Source organism: Xyrauchen texanus, chromosome 9, assembly GCF_025860055.1.
Source record: "Xyrauchen texanus isolate HMW12.3.18 chromosome 9, RBS_HiC_50CHRs, whole genome shotgun sequence".
Classification (NCBI taxonomy): Eukaryota; Metazoa; Chordata; class Actinopteri; order Cypriniformes; family Catostomidae; genus Xyrauchen; species Xyrauchen texanus.
The window spans coordinates 11,474,995-11,490,755 of record NC_068284.1 but is presented as its reverse complement, the minus strand read 5'-3'; the positions used below and the strand labels follow the sequence as shown (position 1 = coordinate 11,490,755).

General features: G+C 37.9%; 2 protein-coding genes across 2 annotated transcripts; one reads left to right on the top strand and one right to left on the bottom strand.

The window, feature by feature from the left end:
* Positions 1-1,630: 1,630 nt before the first annotated feature.
* Positions 1,631-7,409, bottom strand: LOC127649362 (UMP-CMP kinase-like). Its single transcript, XM_052134420.1, has 6 exons — positions 7,160-7,409; positions 4,535-4,681; positions 3,998-4,150; positions 3,096-3,172; positions 2,579-2,675; positions 1,631-2,452 (listed from the first exon to the last, which is right to left on the bottom strand). Exons 1-6 carry the CDS (start codon positions 7,301-7,303, stop codon positions 2,411-2,413), a joined length of 660 nt encoding a protein of 219 aa, XP_051990380.1. The 5' UTR covers positions 7,304-7,409; the 3' UTR covers positions 1,631-2,410.
* Positions 7,410-7,593: 184 nt separating this feature from the next.
* Positions 7,594-15,750, top strand: LOC127649420 (protein FAM78B-like). Its single transcript, XM_052134495.1, has 2 exons — positions 7,594-8,670; positions 10,949-15,750. The coding sequence occupies exons 1-2, from the start codon at positions 8,336-8,338 to the stop codon at positions 11,469-11,471; spliced, it is 858 nt and encodes a 285-aa protein (XP_051990455.1). The 5' UTR covers positions 7,594-8,335; the 3' UTR covers positions 11,472-15,750.
* Positions 15,751-15,761: the final 11 nt, after the last annotated feature.

The following is a 15,761-nucleotide window of genomic DNA, read 5'->3' as shown; positions in this document are numbered from 1 at the left end:
ATTATAATACTGAAAACATGCTTCAGCTTTATTGCTATTAATAATTTATTTTTACATTAAGACAGATTTTCATTATACACTATATGGCCAAAAGTACATGGACACCTAAACACCACACCCGAAGATACTTAGAAGAATATTTCAGTAGGTCCATACAATGCAAGTGAATGGTGACCAGACCTTCGAAACTCCAAAAAGGAAATAAAGTCATCATTAAAGTACATTGCAGGCATGATCATGATTTTAAGCTCAATTACACTTCCTAGTGCCATCTAGCGCTCTCGCCACAACTTCTACATAGGGGAGCCTACAGGCTAATGGATCTTGAAATCATGATCATGTCAAGAGACTACAATAGACCTTTTTTCACAGACTGTGATGACGCGTATCTGCCTTATTTAGCAGCGTAAATCTCGCATTAAATATTTCATTAAATATTGTGTCAATTTATAACATTATGCTTATTGTTATATTAGTTATATAAAATGAATTACCATAGCTGCGAGGGGGTTTCTATTACAGCTGCCGAGAGAGTGAAAGTAAATTTGGCATCTTTTCCCATTTCTTTTGTCTTAATCCACTGCTCTCTATTTTATTCCTCTTCTGGAAAGTCATTCAAACATGAGTGATTCTATTGGTTTTGGAGCAAATGGGTACATTTCATTATATTTTATGGGAATAGTTCTGTTTCATCATATTTTCTATATCAGTTACGTACACTGGTGTGTTCGGTGTTATATTTGATGTAATTTAGTTCATATTTACTGCATTATTTAAATCTCACATGATGGTGTTTGTGTGAGTGATACTGAGACCGTCTCTACATTTTTATTGGACATTGCTCCAGGAAGAGCCAATACTGATAAACTTCATGTCATCATGTGCCCTTCTATAATTACTACAGTGATTAACAAATACCTTATAAAGTGAACAACAGATTTTTACAGTTTCAGCAAGCGTGTAAATTAAAACCATTTTAAACTGTAAAATGTACAAGTTGGTCTGTAAAGTGGTTTACATTTTAACTATATTTTTTACATAATTATTCTGGCAAACACAGCTGACAGATTATTTTTGGTAAAAACAACAGGATTTTTTTTACAATGTAGTTCAAAATCTAGATGTTTTACTTGAAATCTTTTCTTTTATAATGGTGTCAAAAACTAGCAATTCACAGGCATAGTACCCTGTTTTGTTTCTATGTTTATGGACAGTTGTATGTATGCAATAGCTATTTATCTGGAATTATTTACTACTGTATAAGAAATCACCAGGATGCATTTGCAGCTGGATTTGCCCTAATGTTAGAAAAGTCAGTTTTCTTGTTGCATTAGACAAATTAATTTGACAAGAGATGTATTATCTTTCTGAAAGAGAGTAGAATAATGTAGAAAAATTAGCAGAGCTAAAATGTGGGTTAATGTATATAATCGAGTCTGCCATAGGTATCAACGTTTTATAATTGAAACAAGAATGATCATACAGCTCAAATACTTTACAAGGCTGTTATTCATTCTCATTAATGCCATTTCTTTTTATTAAAAGAATGTGTCAAATTCAAATGAAAGATTCAAACTGAAGAGTTTTTTTTTTTTTTAGGGAATGCTGTCATCCTTGATATTTGAAATCTTATTTTAAGTGATTTGTTAGTATGAGAAACTGGACACAATCTAAACACAGACTGAACTGTCAAATCAATATGACATATAGACAGTTTATTCATAAATCTGCCCCAAAAATCTTTTGCCAGAGCAAAGATGCCATGTGTCTGGAATACAGTAGCAACTTTTGCAATGACCACAACATAACAAAAAGTAAAACTTGCAGCTAAAACCCAATTCTCTTAAAGGCTACCAATAGATCCTCAGAACCTGTTTTGAATCACTATACAAAACAATGTTGCCACATATAATAACACAGACAGGTCTGGTAATGTACTAAAATATTCTTACTTCATGTAGGTCAGTTACAATTGCTCATCTGCTTACAGAACAATGTTATTGTTTCAGCTGTACAGTTAAGTGCAGATGTTCACAGAACCCTACGGGAACTGCAACATTTTCAGACCTATTCTTGGCCAATATGTATCCAATTCTGTTCTATACACTTAATAATGCGAGACAGTCCTAAACACGAATAGATGTAACACATATATGCCAAGCATGTACTGTTCCTATAGAAGTGCCCTGAATGTTATTGCTCAAGATTACTTGATTCTCTACTGAGATATTGTTCCTCTTCAGTGAATTACAATCATATAGATACACGCACTCTCTCCCACATTTAAAACAAATTATATTACCACTGAATGAGTAAAAAGGTATATCGATTCATGAAGACATAACACTGCCAAAATCAATAAACAGACAACTTAATTTAAAAAAATGTTTTGCCGTGGACATATGTAGCTTTAGCCTTCTTTATCCAAAATGTTTTTCACATCTGCAAACACCTGAAAGAGAAGTGAGAGAAATGAAAGGATGGAAAGACATCTATTTATCCTCCTAAAATGGATAGTTCTGACTCTAAAATAAATATCAGTTAAATTAAGTAAAATAAACCGCTACAACAGTCCTACCTTATCCACAGAGCGGGAGGCATCAATAGTGCGCACCTTCCCTTGTCGTTCATACAGCTCTATAATGGGCCGTGTGGACTGGAGATATGTCTGGATCCTGACAAGAAATCAAGGATTTAATGCGTCAACACAAATACGAATGTGCATTAAGAATGAAAGGAAATAACATTGGTGCTGTTAGTCTAGTGGCTATGCTATCAAAAATATATTTATATATATATTAAAATCCAGTGAAGGAGTTATATTTTGGCCTGTTTTCACTCAAAACCAATTATATCCTTTCTGAAGTTATGGATTTAACCACTGGAGTTGTATTTATTACTTTTGTGCTGCCTTTATGTGATTTATGAGGCTTCAAAGTTCTGGTCACCATTCACGTGCATTGCATGGAACTACAGAGCTGAAATATTCTTCAAAAATCTTCATTTGTTTTCTGCTGAAGAAAGAAAGTCATACACATACATTTTCATTGGGTAAACCATCCAGACCAAGGAGGGTCTGGATGGGTAGGACGTACCTCTTCTCTAGACTTTCTCGGTTATCATCAGTGCGTCCGCTGCTCTTCCCCCGCTCTAAACATCTGTCAATGCACACCTGAAAAACACAAGCACCAGTGTAACGTGTTGATGGAACACTTACCTTTAAAATAACCTTTCATGCAGTGACAAACAAAAATCAAACTCAACAAAACCTGAACATTTATAAACCGTCTTTTTTTTCTCTTTGTTTTATACAGGGTTCTAAACATTGCTTTGAAAGCTCTTCACCATTTTGACCCTCTCCATCTGTCTAAACTACTAACTTTATTACACATGTATCTCCTCTTCACCTCTTAAATCAAAATCTTCTGGCACCTTTAAATTTGATTCAATTTGTTTAAGGCATTCAGTCTGTACAGCGTTCCTCCTACTCACTTGTAAACAGCGCTGCTCTTCCGGTGTGTCGTATGCATCACTTCTCGCGTGAACATGCCAACCCCAATACATCAAGAGAAACAAGAGACCGCGTGACCTCAGCCCTTGGAAGCGATTGTTTATAGTGAAAAGTACTTAAAAATGTATCATTTTTGCAGCAGAAGCGATCGTCTCACTTTATAAGACATTAATTTAAACACTTGAGTCATATGGATGAAGTTAATGCTGATTGTCTGAGCTTTTTGGAGCATCAAATATCATGTTACATCCACATCCATTAAAAGGACCAACTCAGCTGAGACATTTGAGTTCAGCTGAAGAAAAAAGTCATACACATCGGTGATGGCATGAGGGTGAGTAAATGATGAGAGGATTTTCATTTTTGGGTGAACTAAGTGAACTTTAAGTAAATATAACACTAGCTAGTAACTTAAAAAAAAAGTAATTGCAGAGCAAAAAATGAATAAATACATCAAAATCAACTTAAAAATAGCCCACTTCTTACCTCATTACTACAGTCAAAGAAAAGAACATATTTGACGTCTGCCTTCTCGTCCATGACAGTGGTCCATCCCTGTAGGTTGTCTTGGTTACGTGGGAAACCGTCAATAAGAAAGCGGAACTTGTTTTCATCTGCCTTCATAGTCTCCTCCATTGCCTGCCAATGGCACAAATACTTTTCAGAGGATTTCAGAAAATATAACAACAAATAACTTAATATCCAACTTAGATACAATAAAATACTAATCTGCAACTCACAATAATGAGATCAGTTAAAGAGCTTCATTGCACATTGTGCCTAAAATGACTTGAGTGCTTTATAATGCATGTTATTGGAGTCATGATTTATGCCTAATATGAGACACGCCCATTCCACAGCCTGAATGCTCTTTGAACTCTGCTCCTCGGTTAGTGAAACATTATATTTATCACACAGTGAGTTCACTTTCAGTACTATATCTCAGCCTGTTTGAAAATATCTTCTACATTAGTGATGACAGGACTGCAGAAGTTGTAGAACAGTACAGACAGGTGTAACCACCTTTTTCAGTAAGCTGATGGTGATTTCGACAGGGACGATCTTTCCGTCTTTGATGTAGTTGTCAATGAGCTGACCAAACTCCGACCCCTTGCGGCTGCGCTCTTCTCTCAGCAGGTCACCGGCAGACAGGTGAGTATAGCTGTAGGTCTACACAGGAAATAAAGACATTAGGATGTGTACAGTGAACTGAAACATAGTATAAACAGGATCCTGGTTCTTACATCATCGTGTAATGCAATATAATACAATAATAAGCTTAAAAACAACAAAACGAAATCATCAAAATAACAATAAAAGTGTAATATAACCAAAAAAAAAGAACAACAAATTGGGAACATTTATAAATTAGTTATAATGACTAAACAGAGTTAAATTTATTATTAAAATCTAATGTAAAAAGATGAATGCTTGGAGTCTAATTTCAACTGGTAAAAGGTTCCAGATCTTTGGGCATAATGGCAAAATGCATCTTCTCCTTATCTCTTATAGTTTACATTATAGTGTGTAAAATCACCATTAGAAAACCTCCAACAACCATTTAAAATATTTTCATTTAACTACATATTTATACACACTCACTGATCACATTATTAGGAAAACCTGTACACCTACGTATAAATATGATTATCTAATCAGCCAATTGTGTGGTAACAATGCATAAAACCATGCAGATATGGGTCAGGAGCTTCAGTTAATGTTCACATCAACCATCAGAATGGGGAAAAAATGTGATCTCATTGATTTTGACTGTGGCATGATATTTGGTGCCAGACGGGCTTGTTTGAGTATTTCTGTAACTGCTGATCTCCTGGGATTTTCATGCACAACAGTCTCTAGAATTTACTCCAAATGGTGCCAAAAACAAAAAGTACCCAGCGAGTGGCAGTTCTGCGGACGGAAACACCTTGTTGTTGAGAGAAGTCAACGGAGAATGGCCAGACTGGTTTGAGCTGACAGAAAAACTACGGTAACTCAGCTAACTGCTCTGTACAATAGTAGTGAACAGAACAGCATCTCAGAAAGTATAACACATCAAAACTTGAGGCAGATGGGCTACAACAGAAGACCATGTCGGGTTCCACTTATGTCAGGCAAATTTTTTTTTAAATTGAATATGACTTTACACAGTAAAGGTAATTTTATCACACTAAAATCTTGTTAACACACATATTGTTGAGGTCTTGTGGCTATACTTTTGAAACAGTGAGTATTTTAATGTTTACGGATTGGCCCCCATTCACTTCCATTGTAAGTGCCTCACTGTAAAGGGACGGTCAAACTACATTTGCACTCCATTCACTCCCATTCAATAGCATCTGAATACAGCAGACTGTAAATGCAAGTGCATGCAAAGCGATTTTGTACTACGCTGTGTACCAAAGTTCAAGCTTGGTGAACTCTGAACCGTGAATTTGTGAGATGTGAGGACGCATGACCAATAAAAGATTGAAACGTCACTTGCTCGGACCTCTTATCTCAATACAAAGAATACATATTTTAAAGCTGCGTGCTTTATTGTTGCAGGAAAGTGAGTACACAATATATTTAAAAAATTGTAATATAATATTATTTGTTATTTGTGGTGTATTATTTACTGACAACATAAGTTGTCCAGTGTGACATCATATCCTGGTCCAAAAATGTGCATGTTCAAAGCATAGTGTGACCGCCCCTTCGCCTAGAGTTTTGCTTTTAAAAATAAGAAAGAGGGATGGAGGGAGGAACAAGTCTAAATACATTTATGTGGTAATCAACATTATGCCACAAATGCTGTTGATCGAGCTTAACTTGTATTGAACTGGAAAATTCCTTTAAAGTAGGCTTGATAAAGGAAACGGGTAGTTGGCAGGACATTTCGAGCCAGTGTTGGGTAGTGTGACATTCTACAATAAATCTAAAACCATGTTAAACTCAATTTTTTCAAATCTACAGTTAGTATGCATGCAATACATGGAATATTAGTACTATTAAAAACTGTCACACAGCAGGACCACTTGAAATTAACCAGTGAAGGCAAAAATGTGATTAAAAATTTTATCAATTTAAAAGACTCAGTTACTAGTTGCAGGACCTACCATATACACATTCTCTTATACATAAGTGTAACATTTATCATAATATATTGATGTTATATGAGGGAATACACACTTGTACATGTTATACAGTACGACAGCTAAAATATATGATTCAAGTTTAAGAAGTTTAAGGGCGAGAGCAACACTCATGCCCTTATACCCAGCTGTGCTGGTGCCAAATGACAGCTGGACACTGTGCTGACTTCACTGAACTGACAGCAGACAGCAGAGGGTGGGACAGAAGTCCTGTTCAGAACCAGGATATGTGAATATCCTGAACACGCCACAGGGAGTTTTTACAACTCAAAACATACCAATGAAGAGACACATAGATCTCTTATACAAAAAATATCATTTAACACAGCATTATTGTTAATGGGGCCATATTGCTTTGCGCTTGAGCGCATTTCACCTTATTAAATGTCTTAGAGGACATGCGGAAATACATTTTCCTTGTACACTGGAGCAATTATTAACTCAATAACACAACTAGAATTAGCCTATTATTCGACGTAAATCTGACTAATTTGACCCGCTGCATCTCTCTCACCTCCACAATTCTGGCGCATTGTGTCCCTTTCCCCGCGCCAGGCCCGCCCAGAACAAACACAACCTGCGGCTTCTTCATCACACTGATCCTGTGCACAACGCGAGGAAGCTTCTCCGACAGCCTGTGCAGCAGCCCGACAATCATACACTGCGAACGATAAGAGATAGCTCAATGAATGAACATCGACCACTGGGAGTCGAATACAGCAGACAGAGCTGATTCAATGAGCGGTTGATGCGTGTCAAGGAAGTGCGCTGGTGCAAATGCCACTTCCGCCTTACTCGTGCCCGTCCAATCAGAGAGCAGATGATTTAATGACATCACTTAAACCACGCCCACAAAGCTGGGTTCTCTCGGGGGCGCGCTTCTCCGTCCCTCGCGGGCTCGCGCACCAGCATCAGCACCTCTCTGCATTGAACAGCGACCGTATAAGCACATGTCTGCGTTAAGATGCTGCGCCGCTTTTCATTGGAAGAAAATATTTGAAAATCACCGCATTGCATGATGTTGCTTTGTGTTTATTATCATCATCATCTTTGTGTTTATTTGCACAGGTTTTATTGGCTACGGATGCTAGGGACGCAGAAAGGGGAAACACAAGATTAGCTCTACGATGCTCACTGCATTTGTGACGGTAGGATCCATCTGTGTTATGTACCGCGTCTCCGATTTTCAAAACGAGCCGCATCAACGAAATGTTGGGTAGGTCGTTCACCTGGCGGAAACAGACCCGACGCACAGTCTCCATGCAGCACCGGGTGCCTCCTTAACACTGACATGCCCGCGCCCAAAGGGCTACGAGATACAGGCGCACGCGTGAATTGGCAGGAGGAAGGGAAACGGGCTCGCACCGGGTGTCCGATTCGTTGGAGGCCGGATCGCATCTGCTGGGGACAAGCATCAAGGGCAGTGCGGCAATCCAGCGATTCACGAACAGTCGAAACGGATCGTCGATACACCCTAAATGTCCCAATCCCCCTGTATTCCCATTGCAGTTCCTCAGCAGTCGCAAATATGTCCTAAAACGGCAGCTGGACGCTTTAAAATGCAACTAAGCCGTCTTTTCAATAGCACATATGCTGTGTTATTGCTTTCGTTCGGGGTTTATCGAGGAAATATTGAGTTGGAAATAAAGACGAGGATCTGTCAGCGTTTTAAGGGTTGTAAAAAGGGCCAATGAATATATTGCTTAGACACATCCTTATTTTTTCGTCATTGGCCACACTGACTCCCATCATAAGCAGGACCATGGGTTGCATTCAGAGCATCGCCTGCAAGCCCCGCATCCGTCGGGAGAACATCGTGGTGTATGAGGTGTCAGCCTCCATTGACCAGTGCCCGACCATCATTGAGGAGAACTCGCCCATTGTGCTGCGATACAAGACGCCGTACTTCAGGGCATCGGCCGGGATCGTGATGCCCCCTGTTCCCAGAAACGAAACATGGACTGTGGGATGGATTCAGGCGTGCACACAAATGGAATTCTTCAATACATACAGTGATATTGGCATGTGAGTTGTCAATGAACCAAATACCACACTTTTAAGCACAAGTTTTAGCACAGGTCTAATTTAAATATGACATAATATGGATTTTAATATCTTTACATTTGAGGTCACTTGTGGTCTTTAGATTCAATAAGCGAGTGTCTGTTTTTTCAACATGACATATCTCTTATTTACTTAGCAAGATGTGTAATTTGCCCCTATAGTATGTGATGACTTGATAATTTTCAAATTCATATCTCCTGTTGGTCCTAGAAAATCATTCCTGTCAAACAAACCTTTTCTTAAACCAAGGTCGTTTCTATCTATAAGCGGTATTTACTATACTATAGCTGCATAGCCATTTCCTTTTTTAATCATTTTTTTTTTTACATATCATTTTCAAATATACTAAAAACTTTACCTGGATCTGGGGGCATATGCTCTAAAATGGAACTGTCTTCAACCCTCTTAACACTGATGAAGGCCTGTGTGCTGAAACCGACTGAAATTTCTCCCTTTAACAAGTGTTGCTGAATTGACTCTTTTCAAGAGTACTTTTTTATGCCCACCTTTGTTGATGAAGTTGCACAAGACTCATTACCTAAACAAAAAGTCCTAACCTTGGACATAATCACTATAGACATTGAGGGGGACACATCCCACCACAGACTGAGTCTGACTGTTTTGACTTAAACCATATTTTAATCCATAATGTGTGGTTACAGTCTTGGTCCTAACCCTAAGAATAACCCCAACCAGCAGTATACTTAAAATTACTGCGACTTGAAATGATGTCTGTGCACGTAGACATCATTTCTGGCATTGGGTCTGGCGTTGACTATCGTAAAGAGTATCACAAAGCAACATGTGTGGTCACGGTCAAAAGAGTGTACTTTGAAAGGCTGATGAAACGGGAACGAAACGGCACATGGAAAAACAAAGTATACCCTAGCCTTAAAGGCCAAAGATTACTTTGGTTGTTCACGTGCTGCTACGCCTCGCACACAGTGCACATGACGTTAATTGTTTCATGTATACAGTAATGCACATACAGTCCGCGTAAAGCTCAATATTTTTCGAATCGCATATAGTCTACATCTGTGCACATCGCCTTGGATGCTCCTGGCATTGACCGTCCTAAAGAGTATCACAAAGCAGTCGTAGTGCAAATACCTGTCCGTACAGGGTTGTGGTCAAAAGAGTATAGATTAAAAGGATAGAGTGCTCGACTGTACACAAGATGGAAAATCACATGGAAAAACAAAGTTTACCCTAGCTTTAACCCTTAACCCTAACAAGTAACTACCCTAAAATCATAGGGAAATAAGATATTGATAGGAATGTGGTGCAGATAAAATGCGCAAGCACCAACCCCAGCACTAATCCTAAACCTTACCTTAAATTTATACTCAGTCCTAAAATATGATTGGTTGATAGGAATGTTGTTCCAGAAACAATAAGGATGTTGATGTGGCAGAAACATGCCCTACTTGGCGAAATGATAGTAAGCAAATGAGTGTAGGTTAAACACGAAAGACAGTTAGAGTGGGAGAGAAGTTGACAGAGAAAACTTAGAATGAGGTCATTAAAAAGAGTGGGAAGGTTGACGGAGAAAAAAACAGATTCATGAATATTTCATTCACAGTCCTCAGTCATTTAATCACTGTTTTTCAATATTTGCATGAGGCACTTTGTTCTTAGCATGTCCTCTCACAACCTCTCTATTCACTTACCTTGTTCGGCTTGCAGCCTTTTGATGTATTACAGCACTTTGGACTCATACCGCTTTTGTCCTTCCTAAAGGCTTGGGTATATTTTGTTTTTCCGCATATTGGTGCAGTGAGGTTCTCTGGCCTTTCAAAGTATACTCTTTCAAAGTAACAGTGAGCCCGTAAGGAGGCATTCAATGCATTCATACTAAGATTGCTTTGTGATACTTTTTAGTACAGACGACGGAAAGCGCATGCAATTTAGAAAAACTTTGCATGTACTGGGCTGATGTCGAGTGCTCTAGCCTTTTAGTACAAACTGCACTAAAGCTTATCACAAACAAGTCGTAATGGGCATGCACTGAACGTGTCCATACGGGCTTGCAGTGCACAGTGTGCATAGTGTGCATGATATAAGCGCACCCGGACGTGGACTGTCTGTGGTCTATACTGTCTGGGTTGCATGCGGACAGTCCACATGTAATGTGCTGATGACAATATGTGTCACACTCACTGTGCAGGAGATGTTATGGTTTGTAAAAAAAACTAAGTATACTTTGGATTTAACCCTTTACCTTGTTTTCCACATGAAGGTCCAGCTGGGAACTGCCAGAGCTTCGTGAAGGACGGGCAAAGGCCATAAGTGACTCTGATGGTGTTAGTTATCCCTGGTATGGTAACACTACGGAAACAGTGACCCTGTCAGGCCCCACGTCCAAACCCTCCCGGCTAACAGTGAGCATGAATGACAACTTCTACCCTAGTGTGACATGGGCAGTGCCCATTAGCAACAGTAACACGCCAATGCTCACGCATATCACTCGAGACCAGAGCTTTATCACTTGGCTGGTGGCATTAAATGCAGACACCAAAGAGCGTATTGTTCTTCAGACAGTACGCTGGCGGATGCGGGTAGACATTGAAGTGGATCCAACCATGCCTCTAGGTTCTCGTGCCAAACTGATGGGCCGACCACACCAAGAACAACCGCACATTCTCAGCAACAATGAACCCATCCCACCCAATGCACTAGGTAGGCCCAATGCCAATGACGCACAGGTGCTGATGTGGAGGCCCAGGAGGGGACATCCACTGGTGGTTATACCACCAAAATAGGGATGTGCTTGCAGGATGATGGTGTTGCTTAATTTGAAGACTGCATGCACTGCTTGGACACAGCAGTAGTGGGTATGGGAAACCACAAGTATTAGGATATACAGGTGTCCTGTGGATTGCCAGTTTTGTTGGTTTTGTTAAATTCTCTGAACTTGACCTTATGAGAAGAGAAAACTGAACTGCCTTTCAACTTTACAGCACTCAGTACTTGATTGGATATCATTTGATGGAAAGACTAGTACTTAATCTGAACTGCATTTCAGGACAGATGCTCCATAATGCATGAAAGAGATTAAATGTTTGGTCCTATACGACTCAAATCCAGTGGCATCCGAAGATACAAGAATAGTCAGTGCAAGTCCGGCCAGAAATTGACACTTTTCTTTGTAGGACAACCAGCAAAACTCTTTGAAACTCACACGTCAGTTGAATGAGACTTGAAATGAGACTTTGGCAAATGCTAGCAAATATCTTTTACATGCTGTAAGTGAATGAAGACATCCATCAATAAGGTGGAGTGTGTTCAGTAATTTCGGTACTCAAGAAGGCATTTGTTGATATCAACCAATCAGACACATCCTGGCACTGAAGAGTTGATAAGAGTTTTGTTTATGCTCGCACATAAGTTTGTTTGAGTTGACGCAGTGGGTGCTGCACCATAGGCATTCAACAGATTAGTCACATGCCATTTACCGTACACTCCATCTGTGCCATTCTCCATCTGCCTGTCTCTCTGTTATTCCTCAAGCTGTCTCAATATCTCCTCTCCCGTAGAGACTCCTTGGTAAATTATGACATTGAATTTCCATCACAAATATCAGGTTTAGCTTTAACCTCAATCAGTCGGTGGTGGATTTATTTAGGCCCATATGGAATCTGCAAATAAGCTCCGCAGATTTCTGCAGAATTGAAAAGTCATTCACAAAGTTCTACACATAACCCACCGCTTGCAGGATTGTATATTAAATATTTTTGGCTAATAAGAAAATGCTTTCGTCTAATAATAAGAGAATTTGTTGGTACTCACAGCTCCATTTAATACATTTTACTAAATCTATTTTGGTGTTTTTCCTCCATTAGCACAGAAAATGCTGAAAGTTTCAGTTTCTGTTTTTTGACTTCCACAACAAAGATGCATTGCTTTCTAACAAATAAATATAACAGAAGAGAATGAAAAAGAGGAGTGCATACTATGGTATGAATTTGCTAATAAAGTAGCATACTGTTTGTGATCAAACTGGCATGTGAGGCTGTTTAGCTACTGATAATGGAACCACAATCCCAATAAACAAAATCTAGGCCTTTTTCATAATGCTTATTAATATTTACATAAATATAGACCTAAAGCTGGCACATGACTGTTTATACAGGCAGGCCTAGAAAATAAAATGAATAATAAATGAGAACTGCTTGGACTAAAAACATTTCAAAAACACATTTCAAATCAGTGAATTCAATCACTTTCTTGTAGCCAACTGCCCAGTAGAGGGATCAACTAAAAATGAAAACAGAAATTTGTGAATTCTTGAATTCTGCTGGACAATTCTGACCATCTTACAGACGTCAGAATCTTTTTTCAAAATTTATCTAAAGGACTCACATGTTTTGTTCATTATTTGCATGCTTTTGATTTAGTGAATTGCATTCTTTTATTCTGCTTTGGACCTGAGTGGTCTGAAACAAAGAGGTGAAGCCCAATCTGGACATGAAATGACAATAATGACTAACTCTAGCTTTGCTTCATGTCTGATGCTTCACCTAATATCACTATACAACTCAACAATAATTTGAGCTGCATGCAGTATGTCTAAGCTTGGAGCTCTGATCTAGATGATCTAGATGAAGGTAGAATAAATCAAACAGGGTTCCCTTTTATCTAATATGATCAGTTCATCATCTAATCTACCTCTATCTTGACCTTTTTCCTCTATCATTTCTCAGTTAAATTCTCTGTATCTGTCAAAGCCATATTCTTCTTCAAGATGATCATTTAAATAAAGATGTATCATTAAAAGTATGTGAACTCAGTATCTGAAAATGATCACATGAACACCAGCAGGGAATCTGGGGTTAAAATACAGTAGGCCCAAAAATTATTTGGAAAATTAAACCTAAATGAATGAATTTCATTGCATTGGATACATTTGATTTGCAAACAAATTATTTTCTTAACAGGTTATGCAATGACTTTCAAATAAAGCATGTCAAGGTGATTTTTAGTGGATGTATGTTCACACAAGTGTCCTAGAAGAGTAATCACATGTGTAGTTCAGCACATTAACTATGTGTTCCACTAACAACCAGAAAGTGTTTTTCTTGGGTTCTTATTAATTAATAATTTCTCATTTAAAACCTAACAAATGTCTTTTTATTAAATAGTTTACTTGAAAAGCGTGCTTCGGCTACCTTTCTTTCAAATTAAGTGACTAAATACTTTTGGAGGTTATTCTGTACAGTTCAAAATATTGATTCAAAATTTCTTATCTTGGAGGTTAATGTTTCAGTTTTCAAAGTGCGATTTCAGACATAATCTTTACATGAATAAAAAACATCAACTTTGTAACGTTTTGCTATCAATCATGTCATAAGTTCTGTCACAAACAGAACTTATGTTAAACAGGTACAACAGCTTTTTGCCATAGTCATGTGCTTCCCACTGCAAAACTGGTCTATGCAAACATTGCATTAAGAGCAGGAAACGATAATACAGTTAGAAGGAAATATGTTTTTTCACCTCTCTTTTTCCACACAAGTCATTTTTATATATATAAAACAAACTGATGCAAAATATATTTCCAGTGGAATCCCAAGAGTAATAAGGTACTAATAAGTAGTGCACTTAGGGTCTTGCTGCAGTCTGATCTTTTAAGATGCTGACATGCTAGACTATGCATGACGTAAATACAACCAGTAAATACAGTACCATATCTACCAGCACTAATTTGAAAGTTTTGATATCATTATGTGAAGTACATGTGCTGAAAATGTTAGCTTAGCATGCTAATCAAGATAAACTTTAATTTGACCATTTTTTTCTTTGGTTATGTCATTTAACATGTCATAGATAGCTCACATGACATTAATTGATGTATTTTCATTCTTAAGACAACTTAAATCTTCAAGCAATATTGTAGGATTTCCAATCAGGCACTACAGAAACTGCCCAAAACAACATCTTTCTGCCAATGAAATCGTTTAGGGGTCCAAGGGGACAGAATTTCATGGTTGAATCTGAAAATGGCATGACACTGGGGTAATTTAGCATGTTCAGAATCTAGTGTGACAAAATTCTGGGTTCAATACAAGTTAACCTCAATCAACAGCATGTATGGCATAATACTGCTTACCACAAACATTTTAGAATGGAAGTGAATGGGGGTCAATCTGTAAAATTTAAAATACTCATTGTTTCAAAAATATAGCCAGAAGACATAAACAATATGTGTGTTAACATGATATCAGCATGATAAAATCACTTACTAAACTTTTCTGTGTAAAGTCATACAATTTTTCAACTTTGTTGCCATGACGTTGTTATGTCAACAAACCCTAAAATTACTGTAAAAATTACAATTTTTAACAAATTTACAGCTCAAATAATACATGTGTTTTAACAGAAGAATGAATGTATGTGCTTTTATAAAATTATAAGCTTCACATTTCTGCCTTTGAACCCTTTAAAAATTGGCCCCATTCACTTCCATTGTAAGTGTCTTACTGTAACACAGATATTTGCTTTTTTTTTTTTTAAAGAAAAGGAGGGACGAGTCAGAATGATTTTTGTGGTAATCAACATTATGCCACAAATGCTGTCGATTGAGCTTAACTTCTATTGAAACCGGAACATTCCTTTTCCACAACGCCACTTGCCATGATTACGCCACCAATCAAAACGCAGCCATTGGTCTCTTGATATTAGATTAAACTTCACAATTTGAAATTCACAATTTAAAAAAACTCTTTTGGATTTCTTCTTTTATTGGCTTCTCAAAAGGTATATGTGAAATAATTAATGCTTCTCAACAACTTCTCTGGTGATGTAATGTGGAATAATGAAGGCCTCTTTTAAACTTATTTTGTTGGGTAGCTGCAGCTGCTCCCTGTTCTAAAGATGTTCTTAGGAATCTGTTTTTTGACTCTACTTTCACGTTTTACATGTAGCTCAAGCATGCATGTCACCCCCATATAAGGTAAAGAACTATTTCATTGGTGGGGGTCCAGTGGAATGTGGTTTTTCTGGACCATATAACAGAATGCTGAACAAATAAACTTTGAAGAAGGATTTGATAC

Coding starts and splice junctions, on each gene's coding strand:
- LOC127649420 (XM_052134495.1), top strand. CDS start 8,336: ATGAATATATTGCTTAGACACATCCTTATTTTTTCGTCATTGGCCACA. Junction 8,671..10,948: donor ACATACAGTGATATTGGCAT/GTGAGTTGTCAA, acceptor TTCCACATGAAG/GTCCAGCTGGGAACTGCCAG.
- LOC127649362 (XM_052134420.1), bottom strand. CDS start 7,303: ATGATTGTCGGGCTGCTGCACAGGCTGTCGGAGAAGCTTCCTCGCGTT. Junction 4,682..7,159: donor AATGCGCCAGAATTGTGGAG/GTGAGAGAGATG, acceptor TTTCCTGTGTAG/ACCTACAGCTATACTCACCT. Junction 2,676..3,095: donor CGAGAAAGTCTAGAGAAGAG/GTACGTCCTACC, acceptor ATTTCTTGTCAG/GATCCAGACATATCTCCAGT.